The sequence below is a fragment of the Neopsephotus bourkii genome, unplaced genomic scaffold, assembly GCF_033783945.1.
Source record: "Neopsephotus bourkii isolate Nb327-2 ecotype Australia unplaced genomic scaffold, CSIRO-AGI_Nbou_v1 NB_1161, whole genome shotgun sequence".
Lineage (NCBI taxonomy): Eukaryota > Metazoa > Chordata > Aves > Psittaciformes > Psittacidae > Neopsephotus > Neopsephotus bourkii.
Genome location: NW_026901647.1, coordinates 321,102 through 339,339, shown reverse-complemented (window position 1 = coordinate 339,339; position 18,238 = coordinate 321,102). Strand labels below are relative to the sequence as shown.

Sequence of the window (18,238 nt, the reverse complement as noted above, 5' to 3'; positions counted from 1 at the left end):
CTATTGCAAACAGCGTTTGTTGGAGATTAGCTCAATGATCTTTCTTAGACTAAATTGGTGATATTTTTCTTTGATGAAGTTTGCATTGTTTTATTGATAAAGTCCATTACACATGGAAAAGGGAAAGCTGTAAACAACATAGATTTATTTCTTTGTTTATCTTTGGCAGAGCACAGAGCATTTTACTCTATTAATTGTTCTGACTGCACATCTATTATTTCTTCATTACAAATACGATTAATGTGGAGGCCCACACTGTGAGCAAGATAGACTGTAGATTGACATAGGCAAAACTAGATAGCACTTCAGACTATTAAAGCGCTTTGATTCATCTACCACTGACCAAAAATGTGACCTGTGAACTTCTTTCTTCATTGAAATAATATATAATTACATTTTGTTTTTTTTTTTAAATATTTTGCTATAGAAGTGTTTTGCATAGAAGTGTTTCTCACTGTGAAGATTAGAATAAGCTGTTAATCAAGAAATACTAAACCAACAGCTGCATTCTACTTTGCACAGATTTCACAGTCAGTCCCTTGTATCTTTTCTTAAGTTCAGTATAGATAATTTAAGAGGCTATTTCTAAATATTTTAGATTATTTTTCCCCAAAGAGCAAAACCATGAATGCAGTTTAAACTGAGGTAATCAATTGACCTGAAGGGGTTAAAAACCCCTTCTATAGCACATGTATACTTCTACAAGTAATTCAATACTAGTTTTAAATACCCTCTCTTAGTATTACTTTACAACCAGAGTATTTTATCTTGCTTATATTATCAACAATTTGAAGAACTGCACACAGTGTGACTCAAACCCTGAGTCTGACTTTTAATGGAACTGTGTTCTTTTGCCTAAATTATTACTGCAGGCAAGAAAGTTACTACCATAAGTAAGAATATCAACTTACTGGTTTTGTGACAGCTTAGCAGCTGTCCAAAGCTTTCATCAGTACTTGGGGATTCTGTTCTCTGACAATACAGAACTGGCTGAGGGAAGGGTAGGACAGAAGCTCCTATTGCCTGGGATTAAATGACCCCTCATAATAAATGTCTACAAAGTAGAAGCAGGTGAGGCTCCACCAGCAGGCAGGTAGCAACTGGTGGCAGTCCTACAACTGGTAGAGATAACTAAGAATTACCATATACACGGTATTGTTCGTGGCATCCATCAAGGTTAACTTTATTGTGACCTAATCAAATCCTACCTCTTGCATCCTTTTTTAAACTTGTATCCTAAAGACAGACATAATTTTTGAGGCTCAACCTGTATACCTAAATGTGCACATTTCAATTGCTCTACTAACATTAATTTGAAACAGTATAAAAATAACTATTTTGAAAGACACAAAGCTAAGCTATCACCAAATCTACTAGTGCTATAAACAAAGGCTTTATGTTTGCTGCATAACCTGAAATATTAAAATAACACCTGTATAGGACATGTAAGATTACGAGACATGTGACTCCAAATGCTTCCCATTTGAAGTCAAAAGTTTTAGTTCAGAAACATGTTCCAGAAGAATAAGAAATCCCCACAACAATATTGCAAGAGTAATGTTTACGTCCATTTTTTGTCTTCTGATCTTACTTATTAACAGGTGAGTACACCTTAATGCCATGGAATAATAATGCATTTTAAATATATATCTCTATATAAAATATATAAATACATATAAATAAATGACTTTAAAAGCTAACATGCAAGTGATGAATCCCAAACATTTTAAACTTTTTTTTATCTTGATAAAAATAAAGACAATTAATCTTGAGCTTATCAGAATTCTCAGCACTAGTGTCACATTTAAACACTAAAGATTTACTTTTATCTAAATTAATGAAATGATGGCAGTTCAAATTTTAAAGACATTACAGAGAAATGTAATTAATTAGATAAGGTTCTAAAGAAATTATTCATGTCCCTTCTGACTGCCCCCAAAATGTTTGTCTTTCATTAGAAAGACAAACATCAAATTTAAAGATATTATAGTTAGAAACTTGATGAGAATTCATTTTAAAAAATAATTTGCTAAACATAAAAGAGACCCAACTCTTTTGGAAAGCTCCAAACAAGGGGACATCCACTTCCTTTTAGGGTTCTTGTGACTATTATGAAATTTATTGAGAGATGGAGAGGGAATTTTGTCTACTGCTTGTACTGCCCACCACATGGTATGCATAACATTATTTTTGTCACTGCAATGAAATTTCTCTTTATGCTAAATGTTTTCCCTGGAAATAAAAACCGCCCTAAGCATACCTATTCAAGCAAATTTTTATTTTCACTCAACAAATCCAGATTTCACTTGTGGATGAAAACACTGTCAAGATAAAATAGTTTTGCCTGTCCATTTTCATACTTTTAATGTCTGCAAACTTCTCAACGGCAAAACATGCATGCAGATGACATCCCTCTCGAGTTTAAATGCACCCCTGTTAGCAATGCCCAATATTCTTGAATTAAGAAGTGGGAAGCAATTGAAGTGGATCCACCCTGTTCCACAGAGTGTGCAAAGTGTTGCGTTCACATGACTAACTGTCCTGCATACACAGTTAGCCTTCCCAGTGATTAGTATTCATGTTCAGAACTTTTCCTCATTTGTATGAATGGAGAGTCAGTTCCTTCTCAGCTACTGACAGAACTGAATTTTAATTACTATCTTGGTTTTAGGGTTGTGTTGTTTTTTTTTTGTTTGTTTTGTTTTTTTTTTGGATGGTTGCTTATTTTTCCAGTTTGTTTGTTTTTTTTTCCCAATGAACCACCCTATCAGTATGATTAAGGAAGACTGAGTCATCTTGCATGAACCAGGTAGACAGTAGGACTGATTGCTTAAGCTCAAAAGTTCAGTTAATTTTCCCAAAATAATGGACAATCCAGGGGAGTTTAGAAATGCATACAGAAAGGTTTACAAGAATTACAAGCACCTAAAACACTCTGCTTTTCTCTGCAGTTCTCTAGATTCTATTGGACTATTACATGCTTGAAATAAAATACACAACTTGCTAGCATTCATCTTTGGGTAATATACCCATTGAAATTTACTGAGGATTAAAAAAGACTACAGAGTTTGATAAAATATGATGAGGTAGATGAGATAATCAAAGTAAAAGTAAAAAAAAGAAAAAAAAATAATCCCACTATCAAGCCATTTAGTGTCTCCAATCCTGAACTTTTGGAGGCTACAGACTCTTGCTAATTCTTCTTGTAATCAACACATTTCTTCCTTTCTGGAAAAACCTTATGTAACTGAGATGTGCATGTATCATTGAAAATTTATAATGCAAAACACTAAGCATTCTTAACATTGGTACTGCATGCAGCAGTAGTAGTACTAGGAGTAACTAGGGCTTGTAAATCAAATTGGTCTTGTGCTACAACTAGCAGAACATGAAGCAGATATTCAACTCCCATAAACACTTAACCACTTCATTAACATACTCAAAACACCTCCACTGCCCTTCCTTAACAGATATACATACAGATAATTATTGGCTGCGCAAAATTAAGTTAATCAACTGTTTAACCCAAAGAAATCCAGTTGAATCCAGTTTTCCTTTAATTAATTAATAAAAAATAATTTCAAGGATCTCATTAAAAAGTCATAAGCTGTCTTGCATTTCAACAAAAAAATAAGTGCCTGAATAGAAAGCAGACTCCTACATAACAACACATCTCTTATTATTATTATTTTTATAATTACTATTATTATCATAACATGGCTCAGAAATGGGTATTTCATGATTCTTTGATTCAGTGAAATTTCTACCATAGTAATATTTCAGATTAGAAGTAAGGGAAGTCCTAGTTCTAACGGAGAAATCAAAACAAAATCTGAATCACTGACTTCATAAAAACAACAGTGCTTGCTTTACATCCCTGATATTTCAATCTTATTAAGCTGTATTTTAACAGATCCATCCCCATGACTTCATCTAGGTTTTATCTGATGTCATTACTACAAAAAAATCTACATGCAGGACAATTTTATTTCTCAGGGTTTATGCTATTGTTTTCTTTGTGCAATCCTTTTCCTATATAGCATCACAGCTTATAATTTATTTTTTTTCATAAAAAGCTGGCAAATCTAACTTCAAGAATCTTGAGAAACAGATACTATTGTGAAACTGAAATTTTATTTATGTTGAAGTTTGACTATAGAAATCACATACTGCAGCACACACTGTGTTCATTTATCTGAAGTGCTGTGTAATGATGCGATTCAAGACAGACTGAGTGCCTGAAACTGACTCTGAAACTGTCAGGAAAAGACATCAGCCATTGGCAGTATTTCTGCTAAAAAATAACAGAATATAAGCTATTTCTGAATTAGGATAAAATTTGAAAAACAAAAAAAAATCTCTGCATAAAGATTTAGATCCTGCCCAAAATCCTTGTATTTTTAAAAGATGAGAAAGTATGAAGAGGTGTGGTATATCTATAAAATAATATAAACAGATCAGTGCATAGCAGGAAGGCTGCTGTACAAGTTGCTAAGACAAGAAACAAACACTGCTTCAAAATTAACATTTCATTTCTCTATTTCAGCATACTGGAATGTATTAGAGAAGTACAGATTGTGGCGAGTCTCTGCGTGAACATGTGTGTGGGAGGGAGGAAGAAAGAAAAAGATGTGAAACATATTTCTCAGGTTTGTTCCTTAAATCATTCTTCAGAAGAAAAATAGTAATGCAGTTGAAAAGTTTTGCCTCCTTCAGTTGATCACTCCATTTAGTTTACCATGGTCTCCAGAAGAAAGATGAACAAGTCATGAGCACAGCTATGTTACATTCTATTTTCATTTCCTCACTGATAGACTGTCACAAGTTTTACCAAGGATTTCCACCTTCTTCATTTTTGTCCACTTTTCCACCTCTCACTGCCATGAAAAAGATGTCAGACTCTTGCAAAAGGCAAGAGGTGTGGACAAACACAGAACCATACATACCCACTAATGAGGCAGAGTGCAAGGAGCGCATTTCACCTATGTATACTGAAAAGGAGGACAAGGAGGAGGGGAGACTGAGGACAGACTACATTTTCAAGACTTGACTTCAAAGCTAAATTTATAGCTAAGATTTCCAAAGGACTAAAGGAGAGATTATGCATTCAGATTGCAAATATTACCGAAAGAGTAAAATGTCTGTGGTAGATGCACAAGCCATGCCAGAAAATGTTAATTGAATAAAGCCATATCCTCGAGGCCTTGTTCAGACAAAGTTTTCACTCACTTTAATTAAAAAAAAAAAATCCTGAATCAATTACCTAAAAATTGCAGAGAAATGAAACATGCCAGCAAAGGACCAAAGAGATAATTGTTCTTTATTTTGTTTTAGCAGTGACATTCGACCTAACCCTCCATTGAGCCTTTGCCTGTCATTGTAGTAGCAAAGTGATGCAAGCAGACCATGTTGGCATGCACTTTGCCCTTTCACTTCAAGGCCTGATGTGGCTTCTACTGAACTCGGTCAGCTCTTTTCTACTCTGGAAGCCTAATCTAGTCTCTGTTCTTAATATTACATTAGGTCTCTACTACATTCTAAATAAACTAAGAATTAAAAAGTAAATATAATTTAAATTAAATCAGGGACTTCAGCTGGGCACTTTAACTTCAAAATATCAACTTGGATTTATAAAACTGTATAATCAAACTGTATTTTAAAAAAAGTACGTTCCTTTTGCACAGATACAATACATATCGATGGAATCAGTTAGTCCTTGTTTTCCTTAACCAAGGGCAGGCTATAATTTGACATTCAAATGCAACCTCCTTGTTATTTTTCATATCATTAAGATGTGCAGATATACAGCAGTCGAACAAATTGATACTCTGTGAATTGTAAGCTACGTTTGCAAAAGTAGGAATTATTTGCAATTTTTTTTACAGAAGCATCATATTTTATTTGGTGTGTATGAATGATATTGTCTTGTCTGAATGGACAGACAGATCTAAAGGACTTGGAAAGGAAAAACTAAATTGGAAAAGCAAAACATCCCCTCAAATGCAGTTACAGCTGTGAAGAGGGGCTCCTGTACCATAACTCCAGTTATAAAGGAAAATCAAAAGACACCGTTCTGTTTAAATATTGCCATGCACAGTAAGAGAGGAAAAGTTATCTGCTGCTGCAATGTGACTGAGAATGAGGGGCCATGGTCAGCAAGCTGTAATTTTATCTTTGAGGAAGCAGAGGGTGTTGAAACTAATTTATATCCACCTTAGAGCTGTAGGAGAATAGGAAGCATAGGCACCCCTTGTGCCACCCTCTCAAAACCCCAGCAACCCAGAAACTAAAGGGTTTCTGGTTATTATAAATCACCTTGAATGGCAGGTTCTCTTTAATCCCAGTGCTTATGTTTTAAAAGCCACTAGTGTCACCACCTCCCATTTATTTTACATGGACTCCAATAAGAGAGTGCTAGAAGATACAGTAGATACTAGATGTACTCAGTAACACAAGTGCTTGTTACATGTAACCCACATGCTGCATAAAAGAGTGATTAGACTGCATGGGATATGCGCTAGGAGAGATAAAGGGGGAAACTCAAGCAGGGGAACAAAGGTATGGGATGAGGCTTGAAAAGAATTCGGAGGGGCATCCTGATCAGACTCTGTAGCAGCTTTTTGATATTTGAATAGCAGTTTCAGGCACTTGTCTCTTGTCAGAAGCTCCAGATGCAAACAGCATGTCCCTAGAGAGCGTTCTTCTGCATATCTAATTTTGACCACAGCGAGCTTTATATTCATCGTGACACATAATCAAGATATATGTGACACATCAATATGAGTAAACAAATACATAACTCTAAATAAATTATTAGCATAGCTGCTTGAGCGGGTTGTATTGGAAGCTGCTGTAGTCATGTCAGGTCGATGACAATGAAAACAATTCTGGTTTATTCGCAGATCCTACATAAATCCTTAAGGGAAAAAAAAATATAAAAGTACATTGCCAACATCCTTCCACCCACATTTATCCAGAGATAAAACTTAAACAAATGCTGGCAGAAAACAACCTGCATTTCTGACACATTACAGTGTTGTTGGGCCTGATTGGTCTCTAATGAGGATGCAAGTCAGGATGTAGTTTGAAGTTATGTTACCTTCAGTAAATGAACCATGTCACATATTCCAATGTTGAATTGTTATGATTACAAAAATTAAAAATATGGTTTAAGCTTTAGAAGCTATTACCACTGGCCTTAGAAACTATAAAGAAAGGCAAGCTAGAAATGGTGGAATTTATACAGTTACATTTTTTGCAAAAAACAATGCAAATTAAAAAAAAATGAAAAGGAAAAGGAAGAAAATTACACCTCACTTCAAGAATATGCAATAGCAAAACAGCATTTGTAACCTGTGGAAGCATTATTCTACAGACACATCATTTTAACAAAACTCACACTACTATAAACTTTTGAAGAAAGTTTTTTCCACTTCCTTGGAGCAGCAACCAATTGGAGAAGAAAGAGCTCTGGCAACAGGACCTACAGAAAATCACAGTGAACCACATCTTTCTGTGACCTTTATTATAGACACTCACAGTAACAGCAGTGTGATGAAATGCTGCTGGCTCTTACTTCTTGTAGATCTTAAGGTCCTTTCCAACCCTAACTATTCTATGATTCTATGATTCTGATTCTATGACAGCACCACAAACCTAATTCAGATTCCAGATTTTCTGAGGCAGTGCAATGCCTTCATTGTTGTGAGGAAATAATATGTTTTATTTCTAAATGTAACAATAAGAGAAAGATTCCAGAAAATAATATGATGCCATTAAGCGACAGAAACGGGTTTAAAAAATAAGCCAGTGAACAGGAAGGAAGAAAAGTGATTGAAAAAAAGTTTTAAGTCACAACAGATGTACTAGGGCATGATTTTCTGCTGTGTTGCTCAATTCCAGCTTAATCAAGGGAGTTGTGCTAGCATGAACCAGTCAGAAATCTGGCCCATACTTTAAAGCAATTATTTTGTTAATATGCTAATACATCATGCATATTAAAATGTTATAAAATATTGACTTAGATATGCAAGGTCTTATTGCCAATTATAATTAGCTATGAAATTCTATAATGACTAGCAGCAATAATAATAACAATAAGCAGACTGATTGAGGACAAGATGTCTGGAATATTCTGATTCTTTCAAAAGATATAATTACAATAAAATAATAGCTCAAATGAAATCCCTCTCTTACAGATCGATGAAACATCAAAATATTTTAATAAAAATTTTTATTAAAAAAGAATTTATTATAGAAGTATTTAAAAGTCATTCCCTTCCTGGGACTTATTTTCGTAACAGTACCAGTTAATTACTCTTATATTTCCTTTGCAGATAAAATATTGCTGGATATGCCAGATTTGAATCAGGGTTCTAGTTTAGCATCAAGCCATTCTTACTAGCATACCATCAGCAATAAGCAAAAAGATCTCCCCAGCATGTCAGTATATACCTTTAAAAAATCCTCTCCTCTGTTCTTTGGCCAGAAAATACTATCATTCTTTGCTATTCAGCAACTTTTCTTGAAGTTGCTCTATGCTTCCTACCCTGAGGAGGGTCTTCATTCTATAAAGAAATGTGCTTAAAAAAGATTGACTAAACAACATCCAGTTACAAGCCTCTACTCTGACCAACTCCCTTGCTTCAGCCTTACAGAAAAAAAGTGGAGATTTTAGTCAAATTCCACTTAAATGAATTCAGCTCATCAAACTAGATGAATACTACAAAGTATTTTTAAGATTAACCATATTTTATTCAGAAATTCTAATTTAAATATGCAAAATGCAGATGGCCAGTTGTTAGATGTACTCATTTTGCTAATATAATACGTATATTGTCAGTTTAAACATGCTTTCGGTTTTCTCAAAGTAACTTCACATGAATTAGTCAATCATGTTTTCACTAATGACCCTCATATTCCTTACTCGAATCCCTATCTGTTTTGTGCCCGAGAAAGCCTTATTCCCTTCTAAAACACCACTTAGTATCCTAACCTTATTTTTTTTAACTCTGAACAGTGTTCACAATTCCAGTATGTTTTATGAAATCAGTGCTTGTAAATCTAGAACTAAGATGTCTGGCCTGGTTTATAATCCCCTGAAACCAGAAATAAAGGAAGTTAAAGTGTTCGTGCAAATCTCTCTCCTTTTCCTTGCCATAATTATCTTTATTACCTCCTCTGACTTTTTTTTTTGCACTGAGTTACTCAGATCCTTTATTCACAGCTGCCTGACATACTTTCCTCTGAAATCAGAGGTTGCTATCGTCTGTTCAGCATCCCATACCTGAATTTTAATGTTTGCTCCTGAGCTACGGAGACTTTTATATAGAGATTGTTTCATAAGTACACTCCATTTCCATCCGCATTTTCTCATAACGTGGCCACTCCCATGCTATTATCTATCAGGATCACCCCTCCTGCTATTCTTGATCTGTGGAAAACACTAATGGGAAAGTTTGTGAAATGTCTGCACTTTCACAGCTGAGAACTGCAGACTAGCTTTATATGATATATCCACTCTCCACTGACCAGTAGCAAATGCTCCATGACCCATTAGAATCTATGGATTTCTATGTTACCCTGTATTTATGCACAAAAGAATAAAACCTACATTAGTTAATTCTGTGTTTCTGTACAAAAATAATGGATTAGCTATTTTGAGTTCCACTAACCCAGAGAAAAAAGGGTGAAGTAAAAAAGGTAAATATTCCTGAGCTCTTCTGGTTTAAACCTCCATAAAGACTTACTCCTTTTTCTTTCTAAAACTTCCTGAAATTAGAGGTAATTATATGATGTATGAAAGTAACTCCCTAAAGTGTTAGAATTATTGGTAATAATGCCTATAGTAATTTTTACAATAAAAGGCTAAACAAAATTAAATAAATGACAGCATAAAGGTATTGATGGCATTAAAGAGTATATTGTAGCTAAAGGCTTATTCTGAAGAGTAATTATATGTCTCTTCCTTTTTAATTAGTGTCCTTGTAAATTTTAAAGGAATATACAATACTATAGTAGAGCATGTGCTGGGTGATGATTCAATTATTGTATTTATATTCTTGGTAAACCATAAAGAGTCTTTCTGGCTTTATGCCCTTTCCCATTAGATGATACAATTGCCTCATACTTCTTCATTTCTAAAGAATGCAGCCGGTATGGGTAATTACCTTTGTCAGATAAAGCTCACAGCTTTGTCCTTGAGATTCCTATGCTCTGTGCCTGGAAAATATTTATTGTGGTCAAATCCCCACTTACATTTCAAGATCTTGTCTGAAGTTTCATCTATTACTTTGACTAATAATTCACAAGAATTTCTACTAGTTGTGGCAGTTCTGGTACTTTGCCAAGTACTGAGGCAGGGAGATCAGCTAGCCACTAGTATGTTTTTTTTTTGGCAAGTGAAGCTGAATACTGAGAATTATTTGATGAAGCAGTCAATCAACATGAAAATAATAGCTGCATGACTGCAATGCCTGGAAAAAAAGGAAAACAGAAATTCCATTAAAACACTTACATTCAGAGATTTAAAACTTGGCTAAAAGCATTGCTCTAGTCTAAGAGAAATACACTCTCCCAGGCAGTCCGGCACCAGCTTTGGAATTCCCCAGTGGACTGATCTGTCGAATGTGTACACGCATGACGCACAGAGTGTCAGAAGAGGGAGAAGTTTTAGAAAAGCCTTCTTCTAACCAGGCACAACAGAACAACTGGATGCATGCTTCCTCTCTCTATTTCCTAGTATGTTGGGAAAGGCTTGAGTCTCTACTAATTATAAAAGAACCTGTCTATGCCTGAGTACACTCACTTAGCTGCTATTCAGCCTGAATGCAGCATGAGGAATCAGTGCTGCACATGGTCATAAAAAAAGGCTGTGAAGAAAAAATAAATCTCGAGTAGCCCACTCGGTGTTATGTCAGGTAAAAGAAAGCTTGGGGATTTTAAAGAGATCATCATTTAGCTGTCTTTAAAGTTTATGAGCTGTGGTTTCTGTTGGTGTGTTTTTCACAAATCTCAGCATCTGACAACTATAATATGTTTAGAAGTTTTTTCTTGTTGAAATCTATGGTATCATTCAATGAATTTCTGCTATGTAATATGCATATTCTTGAGAAAAGGATTACCTCATTATTTTTTTCTTAATTCCAGATAAGCATTGCTAATAGTGAATGCATTATAGGATACTTTTTTGTTTTCAAAGAATTCACTAGAATCCTGTATCTCAAACATATCTCAGCTCTCCAGTTTAGGGGGAATAAATATGCAAATATCAGGATATTCATATTTAAATGGGAGGAATATTGTCCAGTTAAATTATCTTACTAGTACACTTCTTTCTTGCCTAAGTTAAAATAGGTTCTCTGAGATAAGTCTTCGCTTTGGTTTTAAAACTACATTAGTTCTCCATTTATTACTGCTTTTGTTATACCAATTAACCAGCAATGACTGAAAACCAGGGCAGTTCCTTAGCATTAATGAGGCACACTGTGAGGATGCTGGGGAAGTATCTTCTATGTGGCTGTTACAGCCACTAGAAGATAAAAATGGAAATCTATGGAGCTGGAGGCAGAAAGAAGATAGAGCTCAATTATTACATGCCTTGTACATTTAAGACAATCTGATAGCTTGAATGACCAGTGATTCTGAATTCCTGTGCAAACCGCAGCAAAAATGTTTGATAAATAAATCATGACTATTTGATTTTCTTTTAGCAGCTGAGCAGCATTGACAACACATAACTTAGAAAGTCCTGCAAAACCTGTACAAGAAACTGAGAGAATCCCAAGGAGGTTAGCCCAGCCTGAACTCCGCTCTGCCTCACTGCCCAGGAAAATTGCTAACCAGTTAATGCAACACAAGCATGTCAATGGGAACAGCAGTTATAGCTATAATTGTAACTTATACAAACTAAAAAATGGATTTGTGTGTTCAGATGAACAGGATTACATATGACTATTAGTGTCTTGGCTTTAATGAATAGCTGAAAATTCCATTTCAACAAAGGACTAAGGAGACAAAGATGTGATGAGCCTTTGTACACACAAAAAAGACGCACCGAAGGAAATGTCTGTAAGTTAATAATTCATTCTCACTGAACAGCAATTCAGGCTCTCAGAGAATGCTTGCATATGCCCCTAGATTCCTTTCCTGTTCAGGGCTCTATATCCAGATCTATATCCAGAGAGCCCAAATATATGAGCAGCAGCATCAGCCCCAACTTACAGAGCAAGGATCTATCCACCCCTATTCTCTCAAGCAACTAACTAAAATAAAACTCCCAACTTTGGCATGCTATTTTAAGCTCATATAAGTCACAATGACACCACAAAACAATAAGAAATCTCATTATTCCACTATTTAAAGTCCAGAGTCAGAGAGGAAAAACAAAGTTCACGCTTTATATTCACAGACCAAAAGGTATATTCTCAGGGAAAGTGCATTTTTGCCAGAAAGCCTGATCCCTTTAGCCTGTAATCACCTAGATATTCCTGCTCCTCACTTAATCTGCAGAGTGAAATTGGATGTATAGTAATGTGGAAAGAAAATTTAAGAATCAATTCATGGGGGTAATATTTTTCAGTATTACTCTTGTTTTTAGTGTCAACACATGTATTTCTTCTGCCTTAACGAAGGCTCACCTAAATGAGAAAGACATGGAAGGAGTAAGATTGGTGCTGTGCCACATTCCTCTTGGCATGCCTTTTACAGCAGTTGTGCCCCTGGAGATATAGTCTTTTTAGACCTCTGAATGCTAAGCCTAACCCTAACCCTAACCCTAATTTTAGCCACCCACCAGGAGATGAAGCTTATATCACCAGCATTAAGGCATGCCCAACTGAGAAAGTTCTGGAAGGAGAAATATTGTTGCTCTGCCATATATCACTTGGCATGAATTTTACAGCACTAATGCCCCTAGAGATCTAGCCATTTTAGATCTCAAAATGCTAACCCTAACTCTAACCCTAATTTAGGCAGTTCTCTTGACTTGAGGCCTACATGTCCAACATCAAGGTTTGCCCACTTGAAAAAGTTCTGGAACAAGTAATGTTGCTGCTGGGAAACTTTTCTCTTGCCATGACTTTTACAGCACTAGTGCCCCTGCAGCTCTAGTCATTTTAGATCTCTGAATGTTGGTGCTGTGCCACATTCCTCTTGCCATGACTTTTACAGCACTACTGTCCCTGGACCTATAGTCTTTTTAGATCTCTGAATGCTAATCCTTACCGTAACCCTAATTTTAGCCACCACTGTTGAGTTGAGGCCTACATCTCCTTTACGAAGGCTCACCTAAATGAGAAAGTTGTGGAAGGAGTAAGATTGGTGCTGTGCCATATTCCTCTTGGCATGCCTTTTACAGCAGTTGTGCCCCTGGAGATACAGTCTTTTTACATCTGTGAATGCTAAGCCTAACCCTAACCCTAATTTTAGCCACCTCCCAGGAGATGAAGCTTATATCACCAGCATTAAGGCTGTATTTCAGAGTGATCTTTCAAAGATGTCAAAGTTCTTTGTAAAATTCTCTTCTCCTAAGAATCCATGTGACAGAGTTCATCAGCATTCTGCTCTGCTCTCCTGAGACCTCACTTGGAGTATTGTGTACAGTTCTGGTGTCCTCAACATAAAAAGGACATGGAGCTGTTGGAACAAGTCCAGAGGAGGGCCACAAGGAATGGGCTGCCCAGGAAAGTTGTGAATACTCCATCCCTGGCAGTGTTCAAGGACAGGTTGGACAGAGCCTTAGGTGACATGGTTTAGTGTGAGGTGTCCCTGCCCATGGCAGAGAGGTTGGAACTTGATGATTCTAAGGTCCTTTCCAACCCTAACTATTCTATGTCTCTGTGATTCTATGATTCTAACATAGAGGAGTGACCACATGACTGGAGAGGAAAAAAACAACAAATAAGCAATAATCGATCTGACAGTATAAGAAATCATATAATAGAAACAAATGTGCAAAGCAAATGGAACATTTAAGAGTAAACAAATTAAAGGGTATTAGTGGAGAGGATCAAAGCTGCAGCAGGAACTTATCTACTGATTTTTGACTATACTACTGCAAAATGTATAACTGCATGTGAAATACTGATACTGTATGTGAAGTACTCAGTATCACCTGTAGCACATTAATCACGCTCAGTCCACTCTTTTTGCACTCATCCTTCTCTGCATTGTTTCATCTTTAGTTACCAAAAAGAAGATTCACATGGATATTTGAAGAATTATCTCTAGGGGGCATGCAAACAGTATGTAGCCCACCTCAGTATTTCCCCCAGTAGCTAAGGTATGATACAAAAGAATAATTTTGTCATGGTGACAGCAGAAAACTGGCAAAGATTGCTGGTATTTAAGCACAAATTTAGCTGCAGAAAACTTACCAGCACCAAGTTCTGAAAGAGATTTGCGTTTTGGCAGAACTTGGTGTTTATCTATGAAAGCATTGATACATCAAAGTGTATTTAGGATCTTCTATGGTGGGAATCAAGAAAAAACAAACACAATCATGACTTGAGGTTAGTAAGCAAGTTTAATGGCTAAGAAATGGTCTGCTTATTGCCCCCAGGAACAGAGGTGAGCTTTGAAATGAGTCTGGATAGCAGGTAGCCTAGGAAGAGAAAATGCTGTCATACGAGTGATGCTGACATATTTATTTTTATGGGAGAAATTGGCAGTCCATTAATATTATTGTCGCTGAAAGTATAATGACACACTTTCTATTTTCTTTTGTTGCTTGTGTCTGCCTCCAACAGATTTCTATTACTTTATAACAGAGATTTTGCTTATTACCGTGTTGGAAAAAAAATTTAAAAATGCCCATTACACCCTGCTTGACAGTTCTATGAACAGATTTAGTTTCTGCTTGAGGAGTTTAAAAATAATTTCTCTTAAATAAGCAATGATAGTAGTCTACAAAATTAAGCTCTTGTTTTATGTAAATGTCAAATAATTATATTAGGAATGCGAAAATAAGCCATCAGCAGGAATGCAAATGCTTAGAACAAGATTGGCATTATTATTTTCATAGCCTGTCTGATAAGAGGCAATTTTACAGCAATGAGAGACACTGAGACTCCCATGAAGTCTAATGACAAGGCTGATTTCTTGCAAAATTCTTGAGCATAATTATGTTTTAAAATTCTGAAGATGCAACAGGCAGACTTTATTCTGATGTAACTTAGTGAAGTGTCCTTCTGTTAAGTTTGGTCTGACACACATGTATAATGGAGATTAAAAGTTGAATTGGAGGAGTTTCTTGAAAAGTCATTCTTTTTATTTTATTCTTATTTTTACTTTTTTGGAGGAAAAAACGTAAAATTACTTCACTTTAGATCTTACTATTCCAACGTCTGGAAACTTTGGATCAAAAATGAGTAATTTTGCTTTCCATGCTGTTGGTAAGTTTCATGACATTCCTCATGTGCTGAGAAACTGGCATGGAAATTTTATACCCTTCACCTTTAAAGTCATCAAAATTATTCACAGTTTTGATATTAATCTGGGAAAAATCTGCTGTATGAAACCAGAGCTTGCTTTTCTTTCCTTATGCAGTTCTACTCCCTGTGTTGACTTGGCCTTCCTGCAAGCACAAGATATTCATACTAATTTATCAAAGCAATGTTTGCCTGCAAGATTTAACAGTAATTAACAGAGCACGGTTGGCACTGCTGGCAAAGAAATGCACACATTGCTACAGTAGGTCATAGAAACACCTTTTCTAGGGGTTGTAAACTGAGAGCCCAGTTTATGCTCAGACCTGTTTTTCTCATTTCTGTATGCCATTTCAGTTACCTGTCACAGGTTTCTAACATGTTTGTATCTGAAAACAAGTACCACAGAAAAATATTGCACAACAAAAAAGGGCCCAATAAGCAAATTTTATCCTCCCATTCATTATTGTCACAGCTACAGAATCATGAAACTGAGCATTAAGGGTTCTGTATCATAATGCTATATCCTTTGAAAAAGATACTCTGGGAGGAAAGCAAGCATTAACATCACCCTATTTTCTACATGCAAGGATTAGCAGCACTGATCATCAGACTCAGAAGACAAATATTCTTTCAACATTGTGTCAAGTGTGTATGCACATATGGGAATTATGCATATACGTGGATTGCAGAATAGATACATCAGCAGAAACATCTTCATAGTTTGTGTTTCAGTTATGACGATGACATGGGATGACAGACCTACATTCTGAATCTGTTCTTCTGCCTCAATATGTCAAATGTATAGCCTAAAATAGAGTGCTAATATTAATAAGAAATTGTATTGTCATATGCGATCCTGTCAGCAGCGCCTACAATTCCAAGTTAATCAAGAATTGTTCTTGATTAAAATCTTCATGATTAAAATTGAGGATGAGGGTGACACTCCTGGCTCCCAAGGGCTCAGTTGTGCAGGTCAGCCACAACAGTTTTGTGGTTCTGAACAATCCATGTTCTTGTTTATAGCTGTATAGGAGCAAGTGCATTCATATGTACCAAATATGACTAGTTTCATGCAACATTACCCATACCCTTAATCATTTATGGTACTGAAACATAATATCACTCAGTGTTAAGAACTTCTGGGCAGACTATACAATTTACTTCTACAATATTAAAGCTTTATTTTTTTCTGTTTTATTATAACTAAATGTAAGGCTTTGTTTGGGGGATTTTAAAAATATTTTTTAACATTTATCCTATATACCATGTACATATGTGCTCATGTATCTCTTGAAAATATATATTGGTATAGGCACTGAAAAAGCCCCATCAGTTTGGAAAAAAAAAAAAGAACTTCAGCAGAAAGTAAGTTTTCTTTCCAAAATCCTGTAATTTAAAAATCCAGTGGGTTTTACTTTTTACTGAATTATATAGCTTCCACCGCACATGCTGTTAAAATCCATTATAAACCAAACAGAACTGGAAATCAGTATATACAAATACTCACTAGTTTCAGTAGCTACAATAGTTATGTTGTGCCACATATTCATTTCTCTGTCCAGTGGTGTTGCCAGAGTTATTTTGCCATCTTCTGCATTAATGTTGAACTGTCTCTCAAGGTCAGTATGCCGATCAATGGAAAACCTACAAAATAGACATCCCTGTAATATACTTAATGAAGCTGGTGTAATCCATACAATCACAAGACAATCTAGGGAGCCCTCCGAGAGCTGCAGTTTTATAGCCAAATGCATTGAGAAGCTCAATAGCATAATAATTTATAAGACGAAATGACAAACTGAGACTAAAAAAGCTTATAATTATTGCCTAAGGAGTAATTAGCTGTATACCCAGTGTGAAGGTCATAAAATGCCCTCAGGTTCACTGGATAACATCTTTGAAAAACGGTGCTGATCAAGAGTTAATTACATAATCCATCACATTTATTAGACAGTTTCTATTGTATTTCACAGCTACTGATGATAATTTCAACAGTAATGTATTAGGCACACAAAAATGGTGGGCTTCACGGTTATTTTTAAAAGGGCTGAATAATATTATTTTACCAATAAATTTCAGATTAATGAGGCATGAACTATTCACCAAGCATATTATCTGGTTATGGGTCAAGCAACTCCATGGGCAGAACACAGTGAATCACCATTTTTCCCATGAAACACTTTAGACCCTGAAGGACTCATTGTTTTATGTATTGACATCACTGATTTTTAACAAAACAAGTTTCATCTGACAGGCAGTTGGAGTTTGCAAATGTGAATGTCCAGGTAAATTATGCAGCCTCAACAGTCAGCTTGACAACAGGAAGGAGCTGCAGTAGGTTGCTCCAACAGTGCATTAAGCAGGATAATGATTTAATGCTTACAACAGGGTCTCCAGGAAAGCTTTTATGTTTGTCCATTTTCACAGAGTTATTTTATTAATGCATTATTTGCAAAAAGAAAGTAAATCACAAAATTAAGCCTTCCAATTTTTTGACAGGAGAGGTACGAAATGAGAGTGTTTAGTGATAAACTATTGATACAGTTCAACAAAAATTGACTTCAAGGGGTTTTGCTGAATCCTAATTGTGGATTAATATAAAAGCCTTTTAAGCCTTTGTGTCTATGTATTACAGAACTTAACAGCATGCACTGACAGTTTTTACATCTGTTCTGCATTATATCTAGGCATAATAGGCTGAGTTAGGATACAGTATAAGACTGGATCACATTATATAGTGGTCAGAAAAGGGACTTAGACTGTCAGTTCCCCATTACATTTCTACTTTTTGCAAATATGCTGCTATATTC

General features: G+C 35.7%; 1 protein-coding gene across 2 annotated transcripts in view; it reads right to left on the bottom strand.

Annotated features, from left to right (window-relative positions):
- LOC133217869 (cadherin-8) overlaps positions 1 to 18,238 on the bottom strand; it is a 148,950-nt gene that overhangs the window by 32,910 nt on the left and 97,802 nt on the right. For both annotated transcript variants that reach the window (XR_009726988.1, XM_061363671.1), the window contains exon 8: positions 16,936 to 17,072. Coding sequence is in view for 1 of the 2 variants with exons in the window: in XM_061363671.1 (XP_061219655.1) it covers positions 16,936 to 17,072 (137 nt within the window). In the remaining variant the exon portion in view is untranslated. The remainder of the gene's footprint in view (positions 1 to 16,935; positions 17,073 to 18,238) is intronic.